Below are 27,249 nucleotides of genomic sequence, written 5' to 3'. Positions count from 1 at the left end.
ATCTTATAAAATTTTCCTTAGATTCTGTGCTTGTGTAAACTTAACATTTCTAACCTAAATTTTCTCCCCATGTTTCCAACATTATTGGTTCCTGAATATTCTGTGCCCATTTTATCATACAGTCCTTTACCAAATCCTTTTCGAATCTATTTCAAGCAACACATTATACAATCTCTTTATATGCTCCTGGGTCTGATTTCTAATTTGCTTTATTAAATTTTCCTCCTTTGCATTATACCAATTTGTATCTTAGCTTCCATTCTGGGGTCCTGACTTTTACTTTGAAGCTGTTGTTCTTCTTTACGCTTAAGAGCTCCTCTTGTCACCCTTTGCTCTTGTGGCTCCTCTAGTGCTGGCAGCAATGAGGCCTCTTGGGTCACCACGCCCTCTTGAATCTCTTGAAGTTTTTCTATCACTTCTATTTCAACTTTCAAGACTGTAGAGAGAAAATCCTTTGCCTTTAACACAGTGTCAATTCCTTGATAAAATACTGTCAGACCAACTGGCGCCTCCCATCTAAATTGAATCTGGTGATTTTTAAGTTCTTGTGTAAAAAAGACAAAATCCTTCCTGTCTCTTAACATCTTGGAAGGAATCTCTTTCAGGACCTTCAACTCCTGTTCTCCAATTTTCAAAGTTGTCTGATATGAAACTTGCAAAATCTGATTTCTCATTGTTCTTTTCACAAAAGAAACCACAATGTCCCGAGGTAGCTTTCTCTGTCTTGCGATCCAAGAATTAACTCTATATATTTTATCAATTTGATAAGCTACCTCTTGGGGGTCCACTTCAATAAATTCAGCCAGTGCTTCTGATATGATTTTTCTTAGGTCCTCTCCTCTCTCTTCCTGTAAGCCGCGAATTCTAAGAGCTCCTTCCATAAGCTTGCACTGCAATATCACAACCTGATCTTGGTGGCCTTCCAGAAGACCATGAAGGACTGTTGCCCAATCCCAACACTGGGGCCAGGGATTATTGGAGCCCTGATGGGGGTATGGGTGTGTGGTTTATAGTTGCTGAAATTTTAGGGCCTCAACTGTAATGGATTATGAAATTGATTCTGTCTTTTATTTTGTCTGCTACCAAGCATGGTAGATGGGCAGCCATGCAATATCCTCAATAGAGATGTGAATGAGCTAAACCAGTGATGGCTAAACTTTTGCCATCGCGTGCCAGGAGGGTGGGGTGGGAAGGGTCATGGATACACGTGCCACACCCATAAATCTATGCCTCACCCCCATGCATGTGTGAGTGACCTCCGCCGTTCCCCTGCTCCTGGCCAGCTGATGGCCTGGTGAGCCCATTTTTCACTCTTTTATTTTCTTTTATTATTATTATTATTATTTTTTTTATTTATTGAAAAGTTTTAAAAACAAACATTTTCCCCTTTCCCCCCTCCCCTCAAAACCCCCTCCCCTCCTTCACACACACACACCCCGGCTTCCTGGGTCAATCACAAGGTATTGTTACACATAAACCAAACATAGAGTAAGATTTTCCTTCTAATCCAATTAACCTCATCCAGTCTTTTCATTTCCTAACCTCCCCATTACATTCTAAAATAATACATCCTAATTATTCAAAGGCAATCTGGTATCTCTTAATCTGATATCTATTTTGTATATAATCAATCCATTTTTTCCATTCAATTAAATATCTTTCCTGCGTATTGTCTTTCAAAAAGGCTTTGCCATCTCAGCCAAGTTAGTAACTTTCAATATCCATTCTTCTATTGTAGGCAATTCTTTTTTCTTCCAATATTGTCCAATCAATAGTCTTGCTGCTGTTATTAAGTTCAAGATCAATTTAGTCTCAGTCACTGTACAATCCGTTATAATTCCCAAAAGGAAAAATTGCGGCAGGAACTTTATCTTCTTCTTCAAGACATTTTGAATAATCCACCAAATTCTTATCCAAAAGGCCTTAATTTTCTTGCAAGTCCACCAAATATGAAAATATGTAGCATCATCACACTCACATCTCCAACATTTCGCTTGGATATCAGGATACATACATGATAATTTTTTGGGATCTAAATGCCATCTATAAAACATCTTATAAAAATTTTCCCTTAGATTCTGTGCTTGTGTGAACTTAACATTTCTAACCTAAATTTTCTCCCAAGTTGCCAACATTATTGGTTCCTGAATATTCTTGCCCATTTTATCATACAGTCCTTTACCAAATCCTTTTCCGAATTTATTTCAAGCAACACATCGTACAATCTCTTTATATGCTCCTGGGTCTGATTTCTAATTTGCTCTATTAATTTTTTCCATCATCTCCTTTTGCCTCTCTTCAGAGAGTTTTAATTGTTCTTTAAGTATATCCTCAAGATTTGCTTCAGATCCCCTTCTTCCAGAGGGCTTTGTTGGCTTAGCAGCCATTTCAATCTTAAAAATTCAATAAAGTCAAGAATTTAAACTTAAAAGCTTTTCTTTGCCCCCTTCAGTATAGGAGAGATCCATTTATAACAATCCACAAATAGCGCTACCATTTTTCACCAGACTCCTAGAAAGGCTCTGGAGGCTGGGGACAGCAAAAAACGGCCCTCCCCCACCATTCCCCGAGGCCCTCTGGAGGCAGGAAACAACCTGTTTCCCTACTTCTGGTGGGCCCAGAAGGCCCAAAAATCAGCTGGCTGGCACACATGCTCGCATGCCAACTGATATGGCTATGCATGCCACCTGTGCCATAGATTTGCGATCACGGAGCTAAACCATACCATTTTATAGTAGTGTTTCCCCTTGCACCGACACTACTCCAACACTGCTTTAACACCCCTATGTAATTTGGGGAAGGTGACCAGAGTGTGTTTTGGCAGCGCTGGGTGTCTTCTCTGATGGCAAACAACCCCAAGCCAGCTCCTCTTTCCTGGAGCTCAGTCTCTCCATTAACTTGTCTTTGCTTCTTGTTCAAACCTGCCCCCTCCCCACCCTTCCCCTTTGCTAGTGTTTTTGACTCCAATTTCTTTCTAGGTACAACAGAGCTCCACTCTTTGATTTAAGGGACAAAATGGCACTATCTTCGCAATAGTCCTCCTTCAGAATCTTTAAACAGCATAAGATGAAGTAGCTCACCTTGCTTCATTGCAGTGCCCAGAAATTGACTCAGAAGAGTGCTGAACTACTCTGACTGTTTTGCTTCTTGTTCAAACCTGCCCCTCCCACCCTTCCCTTTGCTAGTGTTTTTGACTCCAATTTCTTTCTAGGAACAACAGAGCTCCACTCTTTGATTTAAGGGACAAAATGGCACTATCTTCGCAATAGTCCTCCTTCAGAATCTTTAAACAGCATAAGATGAAGTAGCTCACCTTGCTTCATTGCAGTGCCCAGAAATTGACTCAGAAGAGTGCTGAACTACTCTGACTGTTTTGCTTCTTGTTCAAACCTGCCCCTCCCACCCTTCCCTTTGCTAGTGTTTTTGACTCCAATTTCTTTCTAGGTACAACAGAGCTCCACTCTTTGATTTAAGGGACAAAATGGCACTATCTTCGCAATAGTCCTCCTTCAGAATCTTTAAACAGCATAAGATGAAGTAGCTCACCTTGCTTCATTGCAGTGCCCAGAAATTGACTCAGAAGAGTGCTGAACTACTCTGACTGTTTTGCTTCTTGTTCAAACCTGCCCCTCCCACCCTTCCCTTTGCTAGTGTTTTTGACTCAATTTCTTTCTAGGTACAACAGAGCTCCACTCTTTGATTTAAGGGACAAAATGGCACTATCTTCGCAATAGTCCTCCTTCAGAATCTTTAAACAGCATAAGATGAAGTAGCTCACCTTGCTTCATTGCAGTGCCCAGAAATTGACTCAGAAGAGTGCTGAACTACTCTGACTGTTTTGCTTCTTGTTCAAACCTGCCCCTCCCACCCTTCCCTTTGCTAGTGTTTTTGACTCAATTTCTTTCTAGGTACAACAGAGCTCCACTCTTTGATTTAAGGGACAAAATGGCACTATCTTCGCAATAGTCCTCCTTCAGAATCTTTAAACAGCATAAGATGAAGTAGCTCACCTTGCTTCATTGCAGTGCCCAGAAATTGACTCAGAAGAGTGCTGAACTACTCTGACTGTTTTGCTTCTTGGCTGTGCCTCACGAAAGATGAGATCTGGCTGGCTAAGTTCCATTCTCCAGGCCCACCAGACCCAGCGAGAGTGGGCTAGCCTGCCCTTTGGAGATGCTTCTGCCTTGGTCTCTTTATTTCACTTTGTTTTAAATTTGGGAGTTGCCTAAACAGGATAGTGGAGAAGGGCAGCCAAGCCAGGCTAGGGATGACCAGATAGAGTCCTAAGGTCGGACCTTCCAATTCCGGCTCTTATGGATGCTTTCACACAGCCAGTGAAAGTGACCCGTTGAAATCCAAAGAGGAAGAACAACTGCCAAAGACACCCATGATGTGACTCAGAATGGAAACTATGGAGGCAAGGGGAACAGCGTGGCTGGGTGGCAGAGAGCAAGAAAGGGAAGGCTGGCATCTGCATCCTGGTTTACCTGGCAGCTCCTTAAAACAGCCACTTGCATGCCCCCACAGCAGCACTGTCTGAATTACAAAGAGCGGGAAACATCTTAAAATAATTCATTTATTTAAATTAAAGCACCTGACTTAGGGTTGAAAATTAAATTGAAAAGCAATGGAGGAGAATGATTTTCGCCCCACAGAAACTGGGATATGAAGAGTCAGAATCCACATTAGTCACTCCTTTAATACCAAAACCCACTACTAGTTTTTGAAAATTGCTTCATTGCAGTGCCCAGAAATTGACTCAGAAGAGTGCTGAACTACTCTGACTGTTTTGCTTCTTGTTCAAACCTGCCCCCTCCCCACCCTTCCCCTTTGCTAGTGTTTTTGACTCCAATTTCTTTCTAGGTACAACAGAGCTCCACTCTTTGATTTAAGGGACAAAATGGCACTATCTTCGCAATAGTCCTCCTTCAGAATCTTTAAACAGCATAAGATGAAGTAGCTCACCTTGCTTCATTGCAGTGCCCAGAAATTGACTCAGAAGAGTGCTGAACTACTCTGACTGTTTTGCTTCTTGGCTGTGCCTCACGAAAGATGAGATCTGGCTGGCTAAGTTCCATTCTCCAGGCCCACCAGACCCAGCGAGAGTGGGCTAGCCTGCCCTTTGGAGATGCTTCTGCCTTGGTCTCTTTATTTCACTTTGTTTTAAATTTGGGAGTTGCCTAAACAGGATAGTGGAGAAGGGCAGCCAAGCCAGGCTAGGGATGACCAGGTAGAGTCCCAAGGTCGGACCTTCCAATTCCGGCTCTTATGGATGCTTTCACACAGCCAGTGACCCGTTGAAATCCAAAGAGGAAGAACAACTGCCAAAGACACCCATAATGTGACTCAGAATGGAAACTATGGAGGCAAGGGGAACAGCGTGGCTGGGTGGCAGAGAGCAAGAAAGGGAAGGCTGGCATCTGCATCCTGGTTTACCTGGCAGCTCCTTAAAACAGCCACTTGCATGCCCCCACAGCAGCACTGTCTGAATTACAAAGAGCGGGAAACATCTTAAAATAATTCATTTATTTAAATTAAAGCACCTGACTTAGGGTTGAAAATTAAATTGAAAAGCAATGGAGGAGAATGATTTTCGCCCCACAGAAACTGGGATATGAAGAGTCAGAATCCACATTAGTCACTCCTTTAATACCAAAACCCACTACTAGTTTTTGAAAATTGCTTCTTCGTAACTGCCTTGTATATTTTTAAAAGATTATCTTTATTTATAAAACATTTTAAAGTAGTAAAGTATGTAATTTTCTGAATATACCAAAGCATCTTCCCAGGAATCCCACTGGCAATCTTCCCAAAGCCTTCAAGGTGAGTTTCCTTCCTGGAAAAGGAAGTGCTGGAGGAACTGCTGGGCCTTCTGCTTCTCCACAGTGTTGGGTGCTGGGTGGCCAGGTGGAGGACGCAGCAGGACAGGCCCAAACACACTCGCTGCCCAGAGAAAGAAGGAAGCGGTGAGGGCCGGCAATGGGAAAGGAGGCCCTCAGGCTCCTCAGTTATTTAGTTATTGAACATGGAAGGCTGCACAACGATCAAGAAAGCATTTGGGTTAAGAGAAAAATACAGGAATCAAAGCAGAGCCAAACAGCAAACCGCACGCAGGGAATACAAAACGTGAGTCACAGAATGCCAGGGGGTCAGAAAAGCTTTCCACCAGGGTTTCCTGGAAGAGCCAGGTCTCGCAGCCTTCAGCAGAGTTAGAATGTAAAATCAAAGGGAGGGAAGTCTCCAATCCCCTTCTCAAGCAAGAGACTCTATCCCGTTCCAGAGAAATGGCTGTCCAATCTTTTCTTTGAAAACCTCCGGAGATAGACAACCCACAACCTCTGAAGGCAAGCTGTTCCAATGATTAATTGTTCTTACTGTCTGACTCCTTAGTTCCAGGTGAGATCTCTTTTTAATGATTTACTACCTGTTACTTCTTGTCCTGCCGTCAGCTCTTTTGGAGAATTGACTGCCTCTTCTCTGTGACAATCCCCCTCCCCCAAATATTGGGAGTCAAATTATTACATTACCCCTAATTCTTCTCTTTGTTAGGCTAGACTTTCCTTAATCATCTGCCATATGATATGTCATATATCAACTTGCAAAGCTCTTGAGTTGCCATAGGCAAGGGGGATGGGAAAATGAACTTTGCAGCTGCAGCAAGGGAGCACTTCAATCAAAACAAAAGCACGTTCCAGACATCTTTCTGTCAAGGTTATCTCCATGGTAACCCACAGTGGCCGGAGGGGAGCGATCTCTACAACATGCAAAATTGCTTCATTGGAGAATGCGACTGATGACACATCTTGGGGTGGGGAGAGAAACAGGGTCAGAGCTGGGACGTAAATTGAGGTCAGAGTTAGCTTCACTTGGAACGTGGGGACATGAAGCTCCTAATAAATAACTGGATTTCTTTTGAAGCTCGGCTCAAGGCTGATGATTTAATTAGGGCATTGGTCGGAACCCTGGCAGCAAGCCAGCTCTCTCAAAACTAATCAAAACAACGGGGACTCCTGAGCCCCCGGCTCTCCAGTCGCTCCCTGATGGAGAGAACCCAGGCTACCATGGCAGAGGGTAAACTATCTGATGAGAGCTTGCTCCAGGCAACCCAGAAAGAGGAAGAGCTTGCCTCCACCCAGGGACTTCCAGGACCCAGCAGCCCCATCAGAACTGGAGTGCAGCCCTCCCTGCTCATCAAAGCTGAGATGCCCATCCCAGTGACCAGAACAAAAAGGAATGAGTATTGGTGGAAAAAAATCCCTAAAGCAGCTGAAGTTGAGTTCCCCCTCCCTAATGCTTCCCCAAGGCTGGGAAAGCCCCTGAGTGAGCTAGGAAGAGTGGAATGGATGTGGGACTGGGCACAGGCCAGGCTTCCAAAATCCCTGACGAAACCTTTGGGGAGATCCATGGAGCAGCTGAGGGAGGAATTTGATCAAGCCACCCTTCATGATGAGGGGCCGTCATGCTGCCCAAAAGAGATGAACATATCTTTTCTTTTATGTGCACTGAGAGCATATGCACCAAGACAAATTCCTTGTGTGTCCAATCACACTTGGCCAATAAAATTCTATTCTATTCTATTCTATTCTAAGAGAGGGGTTGCAGCTGAGCCCTTTGAAATGAGGAGATGCAGACTGCAATGCAGCCCCCCTTCTCCACCCACCAGAAGGAGAATGAGCCCAAGGCTGCAGCCAGTGCCTCCCTCATGCAACAGGCAGGCCGTCCAGGGCAGGCGAGAGCCAAGGGAGACTGCCAACCACACCAAGCGCAGGCATACAGGGGCTAACATGAGGAGAGAGGAGCAGTGCTGAATGAGCCACCCCAATTCAGGGGAAAATTCAATGGGGACTCAGATTAGCTGGCTCTATTCCTTGACTTGGCTGAAGTCCACCTAGAGTGCTACTGATACCTCTACCCATCCCACAGAGCCATGGTGAATACCATTGCCAGGCTAGAGGGAGAAACAAGGGAATGGCTAGCAGCCCTCCACAAGAGGAGAGCCCCCCATTGCAATACGTCGATGACTTCCTACAACAGCTAGAAGCCAGATTTGAGGAGGCAGAGGAGGATCCGTATGCAGAGGAAGAGCTCCGAAACCTAAAGCAGAGAGGGTGACCCATTAAGGAACATATCCGTGAGTTCAGGAAAGTCATGGGGAAGCTGCCCTCTTTTCTGGAGTGGCTGTTAGTTCATTTTGTCAGAACAAGCCTGGCTAAGCAAATTGCCCAAGTAACTGCCTTTCAGGACATCCCGAACTGACTCTCTGAGTGGTTCCGAATAGCCATAAAAATCAACAGTGGATTGTGGACCAATGACATGAGAAAGCAACTGGATACCAAAGAGACAGGACAACCAGACCGGAGACCATCTGGCCGAAGGGATACCACACCACAGCTGGCCCCGAAACCAACTTTCCCACGAAGCCAGCTAAAATGCTACAGATGCAGAGGGATAGGCCACATGGCAATCAGCATGTGTGACCCCAGCCCCAAAACAAAAGCCAGAGTCACCACCCAGAGCATGACTGGAACAAGGCCCCAGGCGTGCTGCTGACATATCCCAAAAAGCCCTCCAGGCCGTAGACGTCCCTCCCCATCCAGCCAAAGAGGGGGGAAACTCCACCCAATGACAACCAGTCGCCAGATTCCTATGACAGCGAGGACAAAGGCAAAAACGACCCAATGGTGAGTGAACCGATCCATCCCTTTGTCTTCCCAATATGCCTCACAGCCCAAAAAAAGGAACCAGGGGACTTTTCAAGCCCTAATAGACTCCAGCTGCACAAGATGCTTGATCAGAGTGAAAAGACTGGCCCACACGAGCAGGTTCAAATAGATCAATGGGTCCCTATTGGGGGGGCACCTATGCCACCCACCTGACCAAACCAGTGAAGCTAGAGCTAGCAAATCACTGGGAAGCAATTTGATTCGTAATAGCCCCCAAAATGACAGACATGATCATACTGGGGCTCTCCTGGCTAGACAAGTTGGGCCCGACCATCTGGTGGTAAGGGGGCAACCAGAGGCTGAGGATAGCAAGAGGACCCCAACCCCCTTCCACACCAGCAAATAGAAGCATCGCCCATGCAGGGAACCCTCCCAAAGGGTCCACCAGAACAACTGGCAGCCACCTCCAACAAAACCCCAGAGGCTGAACAGATCCCCAGAGAATATCAGGACCTCATGGAAGTGTTCAGCGAGGCTGAGTGCAACGTCCTACCCCTCCCATCGTGAGTCAGACTGCATCATCAAAATCATCCCTGGAGCAAAATTACCCAAACCCAAACTGTACACCCTGGGAAATGCAAGAAATGCACAAATACATAGACAAAAAACTAGTAAGGGGTTCATCAAGCCAGCCAAGCCATGGGTTGCAGCCCCTGTCCTGTTCAAAGAAAAAAAAGATGAAACTATGAGATTATGCGTTGACTTCAGAGGAATAAACTGCATGTGTGCACACAACCTATACTCCCTCCCTCTCATGAAGGACATGCTATAAAATTAGACCTTATACCAAATTAGACCTCAGAGAAGCATACTACTGAGTCAGCATCAGGGAGGGAGATGAATGGAAAACAGCATTCAACTGTCCCCTAGGGAGCTTCCAATTCAAAGTGATGCCTTTTGGACTGCAGGGCCCCCAGCAGTATTCATGCAGTTAATAAATGAGGTGCCGCACGAGCACCTCTATAAGAGGGTCCTTGTCTACTTAAATGATATGCTCATCTACACTGACACCATGAACAACCACATACCCCTAGTCTCCAAGGTACTGGAAAAACCTCTGGCGGCTAACCTGTACGTCAAGCTATCAAAATGCAAATGTCAGTTTTGGAAGGAAATTTTCTTTTTGCTTCTTAACTGCCACATATTTTAGCTGGGGAAGTTGGGAGGGGTTTGTTGTTGGAGCGGTAGTAAGTTAGTCATAACAACATTCCGTATTCAAGGAGATCCAGCGTCTGATGGAGACTGCCTGAAGATTGTATCCAATTGAGTGTGAAGAGTTGATTGGACAATGTGATAAACTTGTGGGTGTGGGGACGGGCTGTGAACTGTCAACTGGGTGTGGAAAACCTGGAAGCTTTCAATTTCGGGTTTTCCCAGCTGTGGCAACATAACATCTCTAATAAATTGGAACTTTGAGGAACCTCAAGCCTCAGAGCTTTATTTTGTTGGGGGTGTTCCTTGGAACCCTGACAGCAAATTTCACCACACATGGCTAGACTACCTGGGATACTGAGTGTCAAATGAGAGCATAGAGATGGACTCAGCCAAAGTACAAGCTGTCCTAGGCTGGCAACCCCCTCGCACCTGAAGACAGCTACAAAGCTTCTTAGGGTTTGCAAATTTCTACAGGCAATTCATCCCCTCCTTTGTGAAGATTGCCAAACTCATGACAGACCTCTTAAAGATAGGGGTTCCAGGGATGAAACCCTACCTGGAGCAACCCCTACAGCGGGACCTTACCTGCCAAAAGGTATTCAAAACACTAAAAGAACTTTTTGCAAAGGAACCTGTGCTGAACCATTCTGACCCCAAACAAGCCTTCGTTATCCAGATGCCAGTGATGTGGCAGTGGGAGCAGTGTTATTCCAAAGAAATAGCCAAGGAAAACTATAGCCCTGCGCCTACATCTGCTGCAAACTCACGGACACAGAGAGGCGATGGGCCACATGGGAAAAAGAGGCTTTTGCAGTAATATAGGCACTGCTACCTGGCGCCACCTACTAGAAGTGGGGCAGAAACCATTCGAAGTCTGGACTGATCACAAAAATCTAGATGTCCTTAGGACCCGTGAAAACTATCCCTCAAACAAGTCAGCTGGGCTCAATACTTCAACCAGTTCAACTTCATGCTAAAACACATCCCGGGGGGGAGAACTTCCTAGCTGATGCCCTCTCCCGTTTGCCCCAGTACAAATGCGAACAGAAGGAGGTAGTAGACGCCATCATCCACCCTACCCAAGCAGCAGCCCAAGTGACCACCAGACGCTGACCACCAGCAAGATCGGCCTGCAAGCAATCTAACCATAAAACTCAAAACCGAACTGCTAGCAAACCCCTGGTTTTGTGACAACCAACACATCTTGACAAAAAAGGGATGATCTAGCATGGAAGGGGACGAAATTCTACATCCCAGAGTTCCTACACACCTTAAACCTCCAGAGGAGCCACGATGTCAAATCAGCAGGCCATTTCGGGTTCCTAAAGACTTTACACCTAGGAGGCAATTCTGATGGCCCGGCATAAAGAAAGACGTGGACAGCTATGTGAAAAGTTGCACCATCTGCACCATAATGAAAAAGTGACTAGGAAAACCCCCCGGTTGGCTGTAATCGGTGGCAGAGCCAACAAGGCCATGGGAGGAAATCACAATGGACTTTATAGTTGAGTTGCCAAAAAGTGGGGGGAACACAGTGATCTGGACTGTTATTGACTTATTCTCCAAGCAGGCAGACTTTATACCCTGCAGCAGGCTACCCTCAGCCCACAGCTAGCCAAACCATTCCTGAAGCACATCTACCCCCTGCATGGAGTGCCACAAAGAATTATCTCAAACAGAGGAATCCAGTTCATGGCTAAGTTCTGGAGGGAGTTTCTGCAGTCCATTGGGTCATCCAGGGCCTTAGCTTGGCCTTTCATCCGAGCACCAATGGGGTGGGGGGCAAAGAGATTGAATGCCATGGTAGAACAGTACCTAAGGTGTTATGTGAACTATCAGCAGTCCAATTGGGCGGACCTCCTGCCTTTCGCTGAGGTCGCATACAGTAATGCTGTTCACAGTAGCATGGGACTAACTCTGTTCAAAGTAGTGAATGACATGGACTTTGTCCCAATGCCAGAATATCCAAGGGATCCGATCCCCCGTCCTCAATCAGCTTGACAGACTGGCTGTCAATGCTGAAAGCAGCATGGGAGAATGTCAAGAAACTGCTAGCTAAAGAGGTGCAAACCTATAAGAAACAGGCAGACAAACACTGAGCCCCGCAATGGCCATTCCAGCTGAGGGAAAAGGTCTACCTCTCCACAAAATACTTGATGTTGAAACTCCCCAGTAAGAAGCTGGGACCCAAGTTCATGGGACCTTCCCCATAGTGAAGATCATCAACCTGGTCACAGTAAAATTAAAATTGTCCCAAACTGCTAGGGAAGACACACCTGGTATTCCATAGCAGCCTCTTAAAACCCATGATAGGATCGACCCTGAGCCCACTACCCTGTGAGCCCCCGGACCCCATGGTCATAGGGGGCCAAACCCATTATGCGGTGCAATGAATCCTCGACTCAAGGTGGCACAGGAGACAGCTGCAATACCTAATCAAGTGGAAGGGCTACCCCTTATCAGAGGCATCTTGGATAAAGAGTAGGAACATCCAGGCTGACTGCCTCATAGCTAAATTCCATGCAGACAACCCAAACAAGCCTGGGTGTGTGTGTGAAATCACAACCCTAAAATCTATACCTGTACTCAAACTGTCTTTGGTTTGCACAGGTTGCCTTCAGGAAGTGAGCGGAGCCAAATGTCAACTCGCAAAGCATCCCTGGCCTCCTCTTGAGTTGCTATAGACAAGGGGGATGGGAAAACGAACTTTGCAGCTGCAGTGAGGGAGCACTTCAGTCAAAACAAAAGCACATTCCAGACATCTCTCTGTCAAGGCCATCTCTGCAGTTATCCACAGTGGCCAGAGGGGAGTGATCTCTACAACACACAAATTGCTTTGTTGGAGAATGTGACTGATGACACACCTTGGGGGAGGGGGGAAACAGGGTTAGAGTTTGGACGTAAATTAAGTGAGGTCAGAGTTGGCTTCACTTGGAACATGCCAACATGAAGCTCCTAATAAATAACTGGATTTCTTTTGAAGCTTGGCTCGAGGCTCATGATTTTATTAGGGCATTGGTCGGAACCATAACACTTTAGCTTCCAGACCCTTTATCACCTTTATTGCTCTTCTCTGCAATCTTTCTAGGGTATCATTTTTTATTTTTTGCATCATAGTGATCAGTAATGGATGCAGTATTCCAAGTGCAGTCTTACCAGTGCAGTATTAAGTGCTACTAGCATTTCATGTGATCTTGAAACTATCTCTCTGTTAGCAGCTGCAGCACACTGCTGGCTCATTTTAAGTGGTGGCTCATTAAGAAACCAGGTACCACCAGGAATTGAGCCAGGTACCACCTATTCTATATCTTATGAAGGTGTTGAAGAGTACTGAGCTTTGGGGTGGGGTGGGGTGGGGAATAATGCTGCCCCAGAGGGAGGAAGCAACAAAGGACAGCAAGGATTCTGCAGTGCCACAAGTGGAGAGGACCCTCCTGGCTCCCTGCTGCCAGTCATCCCAGAGCAAATAAATCCTCCATTCTCATCCTCAGCCCAGATGATGCTGCACTCCCAGAGGAGGTTCAATATTGCTTACCAAGGACATGCCCATCCAAGTGGTTTTTCTCAGAATGTTGCAGCAGTTCCCGTAGAAATGCCATCAGATAATTGAAAACATTTTTGTGGCACTCGGGGAGCATGGAAACTACCTGGAAAAGAGGAGGAGAGCCACTGCTGACTTAGAGATGCCCAGAGTGGTTACACATCCTGATCCTCCCTGGGCTCCCTTACCTGACTACTCAGGCTGTAGCTGCCAGCACTCTCCACACTGCGGTCATACAGCTGGAAGCAGATAACTGGTTCTGGAAGACTCTCCAAGAAGAGAAGCAGAACTTCAGCCACAGAGCCGCTGCTGCCAACTGACAATGAAGATGAAAGGAAAAGGGCTGCTTACTCTGCCTGTGGTTACTCTGACCCTGGAAAAGCGGCAGTCTCCCATGTGGGGGGGAGGGGGTTATGTCCATTAAGCACCTACATCTCAAGCCCCCAACAGAAGGCAATGATAGGGTTAGGGCAGGGGTGAAATTTAAAAAAATCCCCTACCGGTTCTGTGGGCGTGGCTTTGTGGGCGGGTCATGTGAATGGGTGGGTATGGCCAACTCAACATCACTCACATCAAGGGGCGCCTCATCCTGGGATATGCTGAAGGCTCAGAACGCCTCTGCTTCTGCACAGAATGATTTCCGCCCATCTTTTTCTGGGTGTGGGGCTTCTGCCTGTTGGGCCACTTCCCAAAGCTGGCAGCTCCGCAGCCAGTCGCTTTTCCCCTCTTTTTCCTCATGGGAGGCTTGCGTGATGGCACCAGCAGAAGGTGGAGGCAAAGGCATGGGGGAGGCAGAGGCAATCCCAATGCACCGGCCCCTCGTCCCACTGTCTCTTGGTTTGCCTGCAGCGGCACTCAACAAGCACAACAAGCACAAAGGGGCATCTGGATTGCCTCCCTCCCCCATTCTGGTGCCGCTGCTGCGCAAGCCTCCCCAAAACAGGGAATTGGTACTTTTTATGTTTCTCTTGAAATGGACACAGGAACTACTTCTGCATGATTTCTCTTAATTTTTGCATTTTTTACAGATCTAATTTTCTCCCTCCATTCACAACGGAGCTGCTGCTCCCTTTGTGGTCCCCCCCGCCCCCTCCTTCCCGGGGGTTGAAGGGTTAAAGGGGCAGGCTGCAGCAGCAGCTCCACAGTGAACAGAGGGAGAAAAGTTAGGATTCTCTCTGCTGCATTGAATTCTGTGGCAGAGAGAATCCTAATTTAACCTATCCTAATGAATAGATTGTAAAAAAATGCTTTTAAAAGTAAAAAAAAAAAGACTCTGACGATCACACAGCTCAGCTGTGATCGTCAGAGCCTTTTTTTACTTTTAAAAGCATTTTTACAACTATTAGACCGAATAGGTTGTTAGAAAATGCTTTTAAAAGTAAAAAAAAAGGCTCTGACAATCTCGCGGCTTAGCTATGACGATCTAAACTCTGACGATCTCACGGCTCAGCTATGATTGTCAGAGCCTCTTTTTTTACTTTTAAAAGCATTTTTTAAAAGAAGTGGCAAGCGGGCAACTGGCTGATTGGGTGGGCATGGGCAATGGGGGAGCAGGGATTTTTGCTACCAGTTTTCCGAACCACCGGCCGCCATCGCTACCAGATTGGTTGATCCGGTCCGAACCAGGAGCATTTCACCCCTGGGTTAGGGTCTGAAAAGCCAAGCAGAGTGACTGATACAATCTGCGGGCCCACAAACTTGCTGAACAAGTATCCATGAGTAAAAGGCGGTCTGGGGGGGAAATTGGCTTTGTCCGTACAGAAGCCATTTAAGGAGACAAAAAGTCCCTCTTGCGGTGGGATGGGGCAGCTGATAGGTTGAAGCTGCAGTGTGACTCTCCCCACTGGCACATCCTCAAGAGTCTGTTAGATGGTGGTCCAGAAGCAGCCTTAAGGGGTAAGGGTGAAAAGAAAGGGCTTCCCCAAAGAATACCAAATGTGTCCAACGTTCCTCTGTCCAGGCAGTCACGGATCTCCGGAAACTCAGTTTGAGGACCAGGCTGCTGGAACAGGTCCTTCTGCAGGCGAGGGGCAGCAGTGGTAGCAGAACCAAAGGAAGATGGAAGTTACATGCAAACAGTTGCCTTTGGCCAGGTCTTCTGAAAGCACATTCCTATTATTTGCATCCATACACACACATCTGCTCCCATCATCCCGTCAGGCTTTTTTTGCACATGAAATTGTCATACAGGCAGTTCTCATTTACAACTGCCTTGTTTAGCAACCTTCTACAGATACGACAGTGATAAAAAAAGTAGCCTTGTGCCCAATCCTTGCATTTACAACCTTCACAGGTCTGTAAATCAAAGGAAAGATGAAGTAAGCTCATAAGCACAGTTCAGTTAGCGAATGCTTTACTTAATGACTGCCAGACACAACTGTAGTCAGTAAACGAGTACTATCTGTAAGGAACAGAGCTGAGTCAAATAATCTATAGAAACATTCCAAAGACTGTTTTTTTATCCTTGACTTCAGAATTAAATACCTGCCTACTACAACAGGATACTTCTATCACCGATTAGGATGCAGAGACTCAGGTGGATACTCACCTTTTGGCAAGCATTATGGTACAGATGGTCCACCATCATCCACAATTCCTTGGGTAGGTCCAAGGGCTTCTCATCCCAGAAGAAATCTTCTCCTGACTGCAGTGGCATCAGTGTCTGGATAAAAACAACAACAGGCGCTATAAGAACCGGTGTTCTTGCGCAAATGGTGGTATCACAGGGTAGAAGGGCAGTACCATGACAGTAAGATCTCACCAACTTCCTGATGGTTTCTGGCAATATATCTTGGATGGGTTGTCTCATGTGAACGAGAGCATGTATGGGGGTCCCAAAGCAGCTGGGGCAATAATTTCCTGTCACAGATAAAAAATAATCCTTGCCCCGGTCAAGGTGTAAAACTAAGACATCTTCCAATTGGTCTTCTCCAGAGTTTAAATGGGTTGCTGTTGATTTATTCACAAACACTTCCAACTCAACAGTTACCTCAGCATCTCAAGAGAGAAGAAAGATGTAAACTAAGAACACTAAGACTGAAAATTTCACACAGATCTCATGCAAAGAGTTGTTGGAGATTTACAAAGAAAGACCAGATGATCAGAGATCAACTTTTAGCAAAGTTTGGCTGTAACCACATAGAAATAGCAAATTGAAATATTCCAGACACAAAAGATAATAAACAGATCCTATTGATTATCTGGTTGGGATTAAAAATATCAAAGGTCTAACAAAAGCAATGCACAAAAACACTACCTAAGATCAGAAATATAGACCAGAAATCAAACTGCTACAAGTTCAAACAATTCCAGTCTGATGCTCATACCACTACCTTTTCAGGGAAAAAGACAGATTGCAGAGAATGAATTGCATGGTCTCAAACCCAAGACCAAACAGCAACCCAGGGACTGCTTCTTTCTAGCACAAACATAAACTGGAGTAGAACATGCAGGTACATGCACATACCACAACCATCAAGTCACCTGATAACAAGAAGCCCTTGCTGGGTTTTGCTGTTAACCATGGCTTGCAATAGCTGCTTTCATGTGGTTTGCAGATGAACTCAAACTGGCAAGGGGTTGGCCCATTGCGGATGATGAAGAAGTCCACTTGTAGCTGCATAAACTTCACATCCCTGAAAAAGAACTGGAGATGCAGAGCAATAGAATAAAGACCCGGAGTTCAGTTCAGCTGCTATTCATCCATTCTTGAACTGCTGAAATAATACTGGTGTAAATCTTATTTTCTCTAGGCAACCCCTACAACTTCTTGTTTAGCTTCTGATTATTTCATCATCAGGTGACAGCCTCAGAGGAATTTTGCTTGATGTGTCAACTAAAACCCCACCAAGGATGTCACCTAGCCTGGTGATGAAAAGTTTGTGTCAGCCGGATCTACAGCATGCGGTTTGCAGCTTGCTTGCTCTCGGCTGCCCTAGAAACGGGGGTGGGGGTGGGGGTGGGGAGTGGCATTTGAGGTGGAAAAGAAAGGTTGTGTGAAGTGTTCCTGTGAGAATTTGGAAGGGAGGTTTGCATTCATGAACTGTGGCACTGCTACATGGAGTTGTTTGGACTTTTCCAAGGTCAACCATCCTGGGACTCCGGAGGCACACAACACTTGCAGAGCTTTTCCCTTAACATCATATTGGATGCTGATTGGTCTTTCTGTGCTGGACCAAATCCCGCCTGTGGGAGGGATTTGGGGTGACTTTCAATGTGTAACACACATTGTAAAACACACAGATTTTCCCCAGATCTTGCCTTGCTTTCGCAAGGTTCATTCTTATTAAAAGTACCTCTTCTGTAAATCAATGGAGAAAATTGAGGGTTTTCTTTCTTAGGATTTGAAGGGAGGCAGACCTGACATGAAGCTAAGACAACCTGAAGCTAAACAGGAACCCCTGGAGGACAAACTGCTACCAACATGTATCCCCTGAACTACAAATATTTTCTATCATTTCTAACCCCTGCAGCTTCTATACTGATTTGTCATCTGATGGTGGTATTGTTTAGGTCAAGTTAAGCATCGATATTGGATTAAATCCCCTGATTTGAATATTTCCAGCCAGTAAAAAATTGATTCTAAATTATTTATTTATTTATTATTCTTAAAGAATATTTTGGGCAGATGACTAGACCTTACTGTTCTCTGAACCAGCAAAGCAAAGCAAGTTCCCAGTTTCACAGCTAGGCAAGATTGTCTTGATCCAATGGTCTCTTGAGGGACCACTCCTGCCTGAATTCAGCTCCTGTGCTAAACTCCCTCTCTGTTTGGGTAGCACTGTTTTACCTCCCTCTTGGAGAGAGTGGCTGATGGGATACTGGCATTCTCCTTCTTGTCCATGGAGCTCACGGTTTCTTCAAAGACTTTGCGGTAGAGCTGTTCATCCACCACTTTCACCTAGAAAGGACATATAGTGTGTAGTCACAATCAGTACCAGCAAAATTATCGGCATTGCTGTCCAGCACAAGGAACCAAGATGACATGGGCAGCTAGTCAGAATGGTGTATTTATGGTTACTTGCCTATTAACTGGACTCTTGGCAGCCTAATGCCCTCACTAGAGAAACTGCTAGTGGTGGCACAGTGGTTAGAAGCAACATTGCAGGCTAACACTGCCCACTGCCAGGAATCCGATCCTGACTGGCTCAAGGTTGACTCAGACTTCCATCCTTCTGAGGTCAGTAAAATGAAATCCCAGATTGTTGGGGGGAATAGGCTGACTTAGAGAAGGCTGTAAAGCACTATGAAGAGGTATATAAGTCTAAGTACTACTGCTAAGTGCTACTAGATAAGCACCACAAGGTTTAGGGAGGGTCTGCTTTTTGCTGCTTCCCTCCCCTAAACTATTCCAGATTAGCATGTCTCTTAACTCCTCAACTCACTTCAGCTCCAGATTCTACCACAATCACCTTCCATAGAAGCTAAGCCACAAGAACCAGGCCGCAGAGGTAGCCACTGCATCCATCTCAAGAGAAAAAGCCAGCCTGCCCCTGTTCAGAGATGTTCTCTTATGGCTTTTCTCCTGTGCAAGGCAGAGAAGTGGATTTTCAGTGGTGATGGGGAGCGGAAGGTGCCTGGCATTTTCTCTACTTCCATTTCAGAGTCCCACCTTAGCTTGGTCGAGATATTTTGTTCTTCAAGCATAACTGTTTTATTTTGCTCAGGATTCTGAGTTGCAGTCTCATGTTATGGCTAATTTGTTGCATACCTTGATATTTTATTATACTGTATATTTGCTGCATTTTATAGCCCGGAATCTACTGGATGAACAAAAGTAAGTCAATGACAAGCTTATGCCCTTGTTTAGCAAAACTCCATTGCTGTCAAGGGTTCTTCTTCAAGAGGACGGTGCTCTCATTTTGTTAAATGCAACAAGGGACTGGGTTCCTTGGGGCTACCAAGGTTACCAAAATGCTATGCAGAAAAGCAAAGCAGCAACTTTGAATGCACGTAAGTGGGCAGAAGACTCTGAAGCCTTGGTGACCAGACTGAATGGCTATGCCAGCCTGCAAAACTGAGGAATGTGAGGAACAGAAGATGCCAACAAAGGCCCAGGAGGATGGGAGGTCCTGAGTTGAGCCTACATCAACATACCACAATGTCAAACAATGCACTGATTGGCTTGTGGTCGCTGTTCCTCAAGGTCAGGTGGTTTCGATAGTCCAGCTGAGAGATGGTCTCCCCTTTGAAGAGAATTCGGTCACACCAGGCAAAGGCACGATATTGCTCGCTGCAAGAAAAGCAGAAGCAGCATCTGCCTAGTAGCTCAATATCACTCCACCAACATTTCTCCCTGGCACTTCATCCCTGGCAGGCCTGCACCAGCAACCACTTCTTCTAGCAGTCCCTTGTGCTTCTCTTCCTCTCCCCCCGACCCTTAACTGAAGCAGCCTTAAAGTTATCCTTGCTTGTCCTGGGGTTACTTTCCCCTTTCTCCCCCCAACAATTTTCTTCGTGGGTAGTCTGAGGACATTTTGGAAGTGGCCATTTTGGAAGTCCTGAGACTTGCAGTTTCTGGATCACAGAAAGAATCAACTTGTAAACAAATTACAACTCACGATGCTTCAATGATCTGCTAATTAATTAATTTAAAGGGTTTGTATGGCCACCCATCTTAGAACTAGAACTCTGTGCACAACCATTGTATATACAAAAGCATTTTAAAAAAATTAAAAATTACTTATTAACAAGATTTATAAGGCTGTCCAACTCAAACTATTGCTTTTTGCTAATAGGAGGAATGGGCAGAGAATGCTGCAACCTCACTGAAGTGGAGGGTTTTGGGGGGATGCTGCTCAGGCTGCAGACCTCCCTGTCCCCCATTTCAAGCCATAGAAACCGCTCCTGGGGCCTCAGCTGCAAAGCCGCTCTCAAGTAAGGCACTGTGTCAGGGTTCCAAGTAACACCCCCAACGAAAAAAGACTCTGAGGCTTGAAGTTCCTCAAATTTCCATTTTATTAGAGATGTCATATTGGCATATCTGGGAAAACCTGAATCTGAAAGCTTCCAGGTTTTCCTCATCCAACAGAAAGTCCAAGTCCCTGCCCTGCACTCACAAGTCCATCATATGGCCCAATCAAAGCACCGTTCCAACTGGAGAGGCCTCCCAGTTCCACCCCTCCAGGTGTAGGGCAAGATGTCCTTGACTCTATGAGAAAAGAACGTTAGTATGACTGTATATCACCCATGCTCCATACAATCCCCACTCCCAGTTTCCCACAGTAGGAAATGTGACAGGCCTGAAGGCCCAATGCAAAAGATGGCTTCCAGGCCTTAGGACTAAATAGGACTTTAGTTACTTTCCCAGCACTGAATCACAGAATCATGGGTTTGGAAGGGACTTTGGAAATCTTCTAGTCCAACCCCTGTCCAAGACAGGAGATCTTATACCACTTGAGACAAATGCCTGTCCTGCCCTCAGGTGCTTTGGAGAATAAGTCTTCTATGTAACTGCCCTTCAAGTATTGGAAGATGGGTATCTTGTTACCCCCTAATCCTTCTCTTCGTTAGACAAGACATATCTAATTCCTTTAATCATTCATCATATAATTTAGCCCACAGATCCTTTATCAGCTTCATCGCTCTTCTCTGCACTCTTTCTGGGCTCTCAATGCAGGGATGAAATGCTCCCGATTCGGAAAGGATCAGCTGATCCAGTAGCGATGGCAGCGGGTGGTTCGGAGAACCGGTAGCAAAAATCCCCACCCCACCCTGCCCATGCCCAGCTGAGCCGCACGATCCCCAGAGATTGTTTTTTTTTTACTTTTAAAAGCATTTTTTACAACCTCTTTGGCCAATAGGTTGTAAAAAAATGCTTTTAAAAGGTAAAAAAAAAAAGGCTCTGACAATCCCAGCTGAGCTGCTTGATCGTCAGAGGGTGGTTTTCTTACTTTTGAAAGCATTTTTTCTACAACCTTTTTGGCCGAAGAGGTTGTAAAAAAAATCACACACCACAGCTGATCACCCTCCCCCCCCGTGCATTGTTCTACTTACCCCATGCCTCCTTTTGGCGTGCACTGCACGTGCGCGCACCTCACATTTGGCCAGCGAACCGGTAGTAAACCGGTTCAGATTTCACCATCGGTTCAGATTTCACCACTGTCTCAACGTCTTTTTTGTATTGTGACCAGAACTGAACCAAGTATTCCAAGTGTGGCCTCACTAGTGCAGTATAAAGTGTACTATCACTCGGCATACTCTTGATGCTATCTCTCTGTTGATGCATGTTCTGTTATGAATTGCACCAGAGAGGATAAACCAATTTCATGGTATATATGATGTACAATGACAATAAAGGCTATACTATGCTACACTATGCTATGCTACGCTACACTACACTACACTATACTATGCAGTCTTGCACTGGCTTTTTTGACATCTCCCCCATACCGGTCATTTTGTAAATGAATCACAATCCCCATCTACATCCCTCTCACAGTTCTAATAAATTGGACTTAATTCTCACTAACAGAGATGAAATGATAGAAGGTGTTGAAGCTACAGGAACCTTGGGGGCAAGTGAACACGCAATATTGGAATTCAACATTATGCAAACACAAGTAGTAGAATAAACTAGAGTCTTGGACTTTAAGAGAGCTAATTTCAATAAACTTAGAGAGAGCTTGAGAAAGATTCCATGGATGAGAATCCTCAAGGGGAAAACAACTCAAGAAGCTTGGGAAATTTTGAAAAGTGAGATTATAAAAGCCCTGTCTAGCACAATACCAATGAAGAAGAAAAATAATAGATCTCAAAAGAAACCAGCATGGATGCATAAAGAACTATCCGACAAATTAAAAAACAAAAAGGACAAATATAAAAAGTGGAAAGAGGAGCAAATAACTAAGGCAGAATATCAGCAAATAGCCCGAGGCTGTAAAGATGAAGTGAGGAAAGCTAAGGCTCATAATGAACAAAGGCTAGCAACAAAAGTAAAAAATAACAAAAAAAGCTTCCTCCAACATGTTAAAAACAAAAAAAAAGTCAAGGAAACAATTGGCCCATTGCTGGGAGAAAGTAGCAAGAAAGTGACAAGCAACAGGGAGAAAGCAGATCTACTTCTCACATTTTGCATCTGTTAAAGATCTTGGAGTTTTCATGTCAAATGATCTAAGTGTCAAAGCCCACTGTAACTACATCACAAAAAAGCCCTTAAAAGTTGTAAACCTAATCTTGCGTAGCTTCTTCTCCAAAAACACTACACTACTAACCAGAGCATATAAAACATTTGCTAGACCAATTCTTGAATACAGCTCGACTGTTTGGAACCCATATCACATTTCTGACATCAATACAATTGAACGTGTCCAGAAATATTTTACAAGAGGATTTCTCTACTCCTCCGAATACAACAAAATACCTTATGCCACCAGACTTGAAATCCTGGGTTTAGAAAATTTAGAACTACGCCGCCTTCGAAATGACCTGAGTTTAACTCATAGACATCTATTACAATGTCCTTCCTGTCGAAGACTACTTCAGCTTCAATTGCAACAATAGACGAGCACACAGTAGATTTAAGCTTAATCTTAACCGCTCCAATCTTGATTGCAGAAAATATGACTTCAGTAACAGAGTTGTTAATGCTTGGAATACACTACCTGACTCTGTGGTCTCTTCCCAAAATCCCCAAATCTTCAATCAAAAACTATCTACTATTGACCCCACCCCATTCCTAAGAGGTCTGTAAGGGGCGTGCATAAGAGCACAAACGTACCTACCGTTCCTGTCCTATTGTTTCCTTTCGTTATATCCAATTAATAGTTATTACATACTCATACTCATATATATGCTTATATATTGTATAATTATTTCATACTTATGCTTATATATACTGTGTGACAAAATAAATAAATAAAAAAGGAAAAAACAATCCAACCTATCAAAAACAGCACCACAAAAAAAAGATTAGGGGGCCGGGATAGCTCAGGCAGTAGAGAAGCCTGTTATTAGAACACAGAGCCTGGAATTACTGCAGGTTCGAGCCCGGCCCAAGGTTGACTCAGCCTTCCACCCTTTATAAGGTAGGTAAAATGAGGACCCAGATTGTTGGGGGGGCAATAAGTTGACTTTGTAAAAAAATATACAAATAGAATGAGACTATTGCCTTATACATTGTAAGCCGCCCTGAGTCTTCGGAGAAGGGCGGGGTATAAATGTAAACAAAACAAAAAAAAATTAGGAACACAAGTTAAAATAGGGAAGAAAATGGTAAGTGAACACCTATCTACCATAGATGAGTTCAAATCACCAGGACCGGATGGATTACACCCCAAGGTCCTGAAGGAACTGGCAGATGAGAACCACTGAACTATATTATAATTATGAGCATTTTAAGGTTAGAAGTTGGAAGATAAAAACTATGTATATGTAATTGTATTATTATTGTTAGCACTGTGTAAAAATGTATTGACTCAGTCATTACACTGTCCACAAAATAGGTTGGTTGTTAAAAGAAAACCACAAATAAAACATATAGCAAAAAAAATCAACAATTAAGAAGTGAAACCTTAGGACCTTTGGAGATTCTCCAAAAAGAATTTAATATACATAGAATGGCTGAGTCAAAATCCTTTATCTGCATTGTTTAGTCCTAATGTGACCTTTGAAATATTCAAAGCAGTGAGTACAGTGGAGAAGGCCTTTATTTATTTATTTATTTATTTATTTTGTCACAACATCATACAAAAAGATTATATAGTATATACACATATAAACATATATAGGAAGAAGAAAAGAAAAACAATAGGACAGGAATGGTAGGCACGTTTGTGCGCTTATGCACGCCCCTTATGGTCCTCTTAGGAATGGGGTGAGGTCAATAGTAGAAAGTTTTTGGTTAAAGCTTTTAGGATTATGGGAAGAGACCACAGAGTCAGGTAAAGTATTCCAAGCACTGATGATTCTGTTGCAGAAGTCATATTTTCTGCAATCTAGATTAAAGCGGTTTACATTAAGTTTAAATCTATTGGTTGCCCTTGTATTATTGCAATTAAAGCTGAAGTAGTCTTTGACAGGAAGGACATTACAATAGATGATTCTGTGAGTTAAACTTAGGTCTTGTCGAAGGCGACGGAGTTCCAAGTTTTCTAAGCCTAGGATTTCAAGTCTGGTGGGATAAGGTATTTTGTTGTTTTCAGAGGAATGGAGAACTCTTCTTGTAAAATATTTCTGGACACGTTCAATTGTATTGATGTCAGAGATGTGGTGAGGGTTCCAAACAGGTGAGCTGTATTCTAGAATTGGTCTAGCAAATGTTTTATATGCTCTGGTTAGTAGTGTGGTGTTTTTGGAAAAGAAGCTACGCAAAATTAGGTTTACAACTCTTAGAGCTTTTTTTGCTATGTAGTTGCAGTGGGCTTTGGCACTTAGATCATTTGACATGAAAACTCCAAGGTCTTTAACGGGATGGGGGTCGTCTGTAAGGTAATGTCCATCTAGTATGTACTTAGTTTTAGGGTTCTTTTTTCCTATATGTAAGACTGAGCATTTGCTGGTTGAAATTTGGAGCTGCCAATTTTTAGACCAAGCGGTTAGATAGTCTTGTCTAAGACTAACCCAATTTATTATTACCAACATTTGGGCAATATATAAGAAATATGGAATAGACAGCTGGATCAGCCTTTATGAGCATGAGCGCCTAAGGAATATAAATTTAGGTCATTAAAATTCATTAAAATTAAAACTGAATACTCAGTTGTGCAAAAAAAATTTATCTTTAAGGTCCCTTGGACTCTTGAAAAAATGTTTTTAAAAGGTTATCATTTCTGTGCTAATACATTTGAAGAAACTGGTGATAAATTATGGGCATGCCCACTTGTAATTCTTTCTTGGTTAGATATTATGGCCATAGTGAGCAAGTTCTTGAAAGGCCATTAAATTTAAGGATGTTAATGTGGGCACACAAACCAGCCTGGAAAGTCACGTGCATAAACCCCTGGGTGGGTTTTTTCCCCATTCTGGATAATGTCCTGGAAGAGAATAGCAGGAAGACAGGTGGAAAAAGCCACAACTTTTCCATCCCAAACAGCCCACCCTTGATTCAAGACAGAGACTAGTTAGTTTTATGTGGATTCTACGAAGGGAGAGCAGCCCTTGAATTCAATAATGAGAAAAAGCTGTTCAATAATAATTATTGAATTAAATTTCCCTACATGATCTGGGACTGGGTTATTTGAGGGACTGCCTCCCCCAATTACATCTGCCCATCTCATCAGGTCCAGTAGAAAATGCATGCTGTGGGTCTCATTGGCAGGGAGCAACATTTGGTGGGTCGTTGGCAGTCGGGCTTTTCTGTCATGGCCCCCACATTGTGGAATGTCCTCCTTTGTTCCCCAAAGGATGTTGGCATCATCCTTTTGACTTTCTGAAGGTCCCTCAAAATCTGAGGACCCAAGGTAACTGTTGAAATATTAAGATGGCTCCATTATAACTAACATTTTTCTCTTTGCCCAATATTTTTCTCTAGGTTAGCTTTGTGTCTTTTTTTTTTCCATTTTAACGTGTTTTTTATTGTTTCAAACTTTTTTAAAAGTAATACTTTTGTATATATTGTTTTTAGTCTATTGAACTCTGCACAGAGTCATTTGTTAGATGGGGGGACATCTAAATTTGACAAATTAAGTAAGTAAGTAAGTAAGCAAATGGCTGTATGGATATGGTCTCTCCCATTGCAAAGATACTGAAGTAATTCAAAATCTTCATAATTTCCTTGGAAGAATACAAGGAATACAATACCTATCTGTCACCCACCCACCCACCCTCCCTCCCTGTCAGCTCGTCCTTCCTCTGTCTGCCCCGCACCTGGTATCCCATTCGTCCGAGCTAATTTTGTATTTGTAGGTGGGCTGGAAGATGACGTCTCCCTCTGTGAAGTCTTCAAACACCCTCTTTGCTTCCATTTGGCTCTTCAGCTGGCAGGGGGAAAAAACAAAGAAATGAGGTTATGGTCATGAGAACAGCACCTACTGTAGGTTGGTATCTTGGTCTCTGAGGAACCCATGTTGCTTTGGTGCACATGTTTAATGTTAGCAGGCAAAAGTTTCTCCAGCAACATGAGGCTTCTATTCTTGTTGCTTCAAGGACAAATTTCAAGCACCTTCTCTCAGTGCTAGCATGTGGCAATCCTAGGAATTTATTTGCTCCCAATTTTGGCTTTTTGGTTTCCAAATACAAACTGATAAAGTCTTGGCTGATAACACATCAGATTTAATTGGGTTTGAAAAAAAGAAAATGTGGATAATGGCTGTTCAGATCTCAGGGGGAATTTCATCTTAGCGAGCAAGTAATGCAAGAGACAAGGTGTGCCTCTGGGGTCATAACAGATGTCATTGTTTAACTGAAGGAACCTGGAGTACGCCAACCTGGCCAGATTGAACCAGCCAGGCAGATGCTATGGAAGATGGGCGCTTCCTCAAGTGGTCAGATCCTGTGCCATGTAGAAATTTATAGATAGCTACCAGCACCTTGAATCACACCAGAAAGCAATCATACTGGCAATCAGTGCAACTCACAAAGCAGAGGTGTTACGTGGGCACACTGAGGTATGCCCCTTACTGTTCTGACCTAGGCTTCCTGAATGAGTAAAACCCATAAGTAGTCCCAAAAACCTCTTTTATTGCAATAGCTGCAAATTCTGTTCATTCACAGATGAGTCCCAAATAGTTGTAAAGAGTCCTTTGGGATAAGACTGATAATCACCCACCATACCATGCCGCCAAAGATCTAATTGGCAAAGCCACCCAGAGTCCAGAATCAAACAGAGCTTCAGACTTTAAACTGAACAGAATTAACAACGTTGCTTCCTGCGAAGGCCCACGTGCCTTTGCT

At 44.2% G+C, this 27,249-nt stretch overlaps 1 protein-coding gene across 5 annotated transcripts in view; it reads right to left on the bottom strand.

Annotated features, from left to right (window-relative positions):
- Positions 1-2,263: 2,263 nt before the first annotated feature.
- The window catches only part of INPP5B (inositol polyphosphate-5-phosphatase B), a 51,781-nt gene continuing 26,795 nt past the window's right edge, over positions 2,264-27,249 (bottom strand). The window contains exons 13-23 of one of the 5 annotated variants that reach the window (XM_058195493.1): positions 26,224-26,333; positions 19,516-19,651; positions 18,209-18,319; positions 16,903-17,065; positions 16,181-16,416; positions 15,968-16,081; positions 15,352-15,436; positions 13,608-13,735; positions 13,414-13,525; positions 5,774-5,943; positions 2,264-2,393 (exon numbers count right to left, since the gene is read on the bottom strand). In XM_058195493.1, coding sequence (XP_058051476.1) covers positions 5,819-5,943; positions 13,414-13,525; positions 13,608-13,735; positions 15,352-15,436; positions 15,968-16,081; positions 16,181-16,416; positions 16,903-17,065; positions 18,209-18,319; positions 19,516-19,651; positions 26,224-26,333 — 1,320 coding nt within the window. In that variant the 3' untranslated portion in view covers positions 2,264-2,393; positions 5,774-5,818. Of the gene's footprint in view, positions 2,394-5,465; positions 5,944-13,413; positions 13,526-13,607; positions 13,736-15,351; positions 15,518-15,967; positions 16,082-16,180; positions 16,417-16,902; positions 17,066-18,208; positions 18,320-19,515; positions 19,652-26,223; positions 26,334-27,249 lie in introns of those variants that run through there. The other 4 variants (XM_058195494.1, XM_058195496.1, XM_058195495.1 and 1 more) reach the window with 4 other exon arrangements.

Source organism: Ahaetulla prasina, chromosome 10 (genome assembly GCF_028640845.1).
Source record: "Ahaetulla prasina isolate Xishuangbanna chromosome 10, ASM2864084v1, whole genome shotgun sequence".
NCBI lineage: Eukaryota > Metazoa > Chordata > Lepidosauria > Squamata > Colubridae > Ahaetulla > Ahaetulla prasina.
Note: the sequence above shows the minus strand (reverse complement) of the source record. Positions and strands in the feature narration are given on the sequence as shown.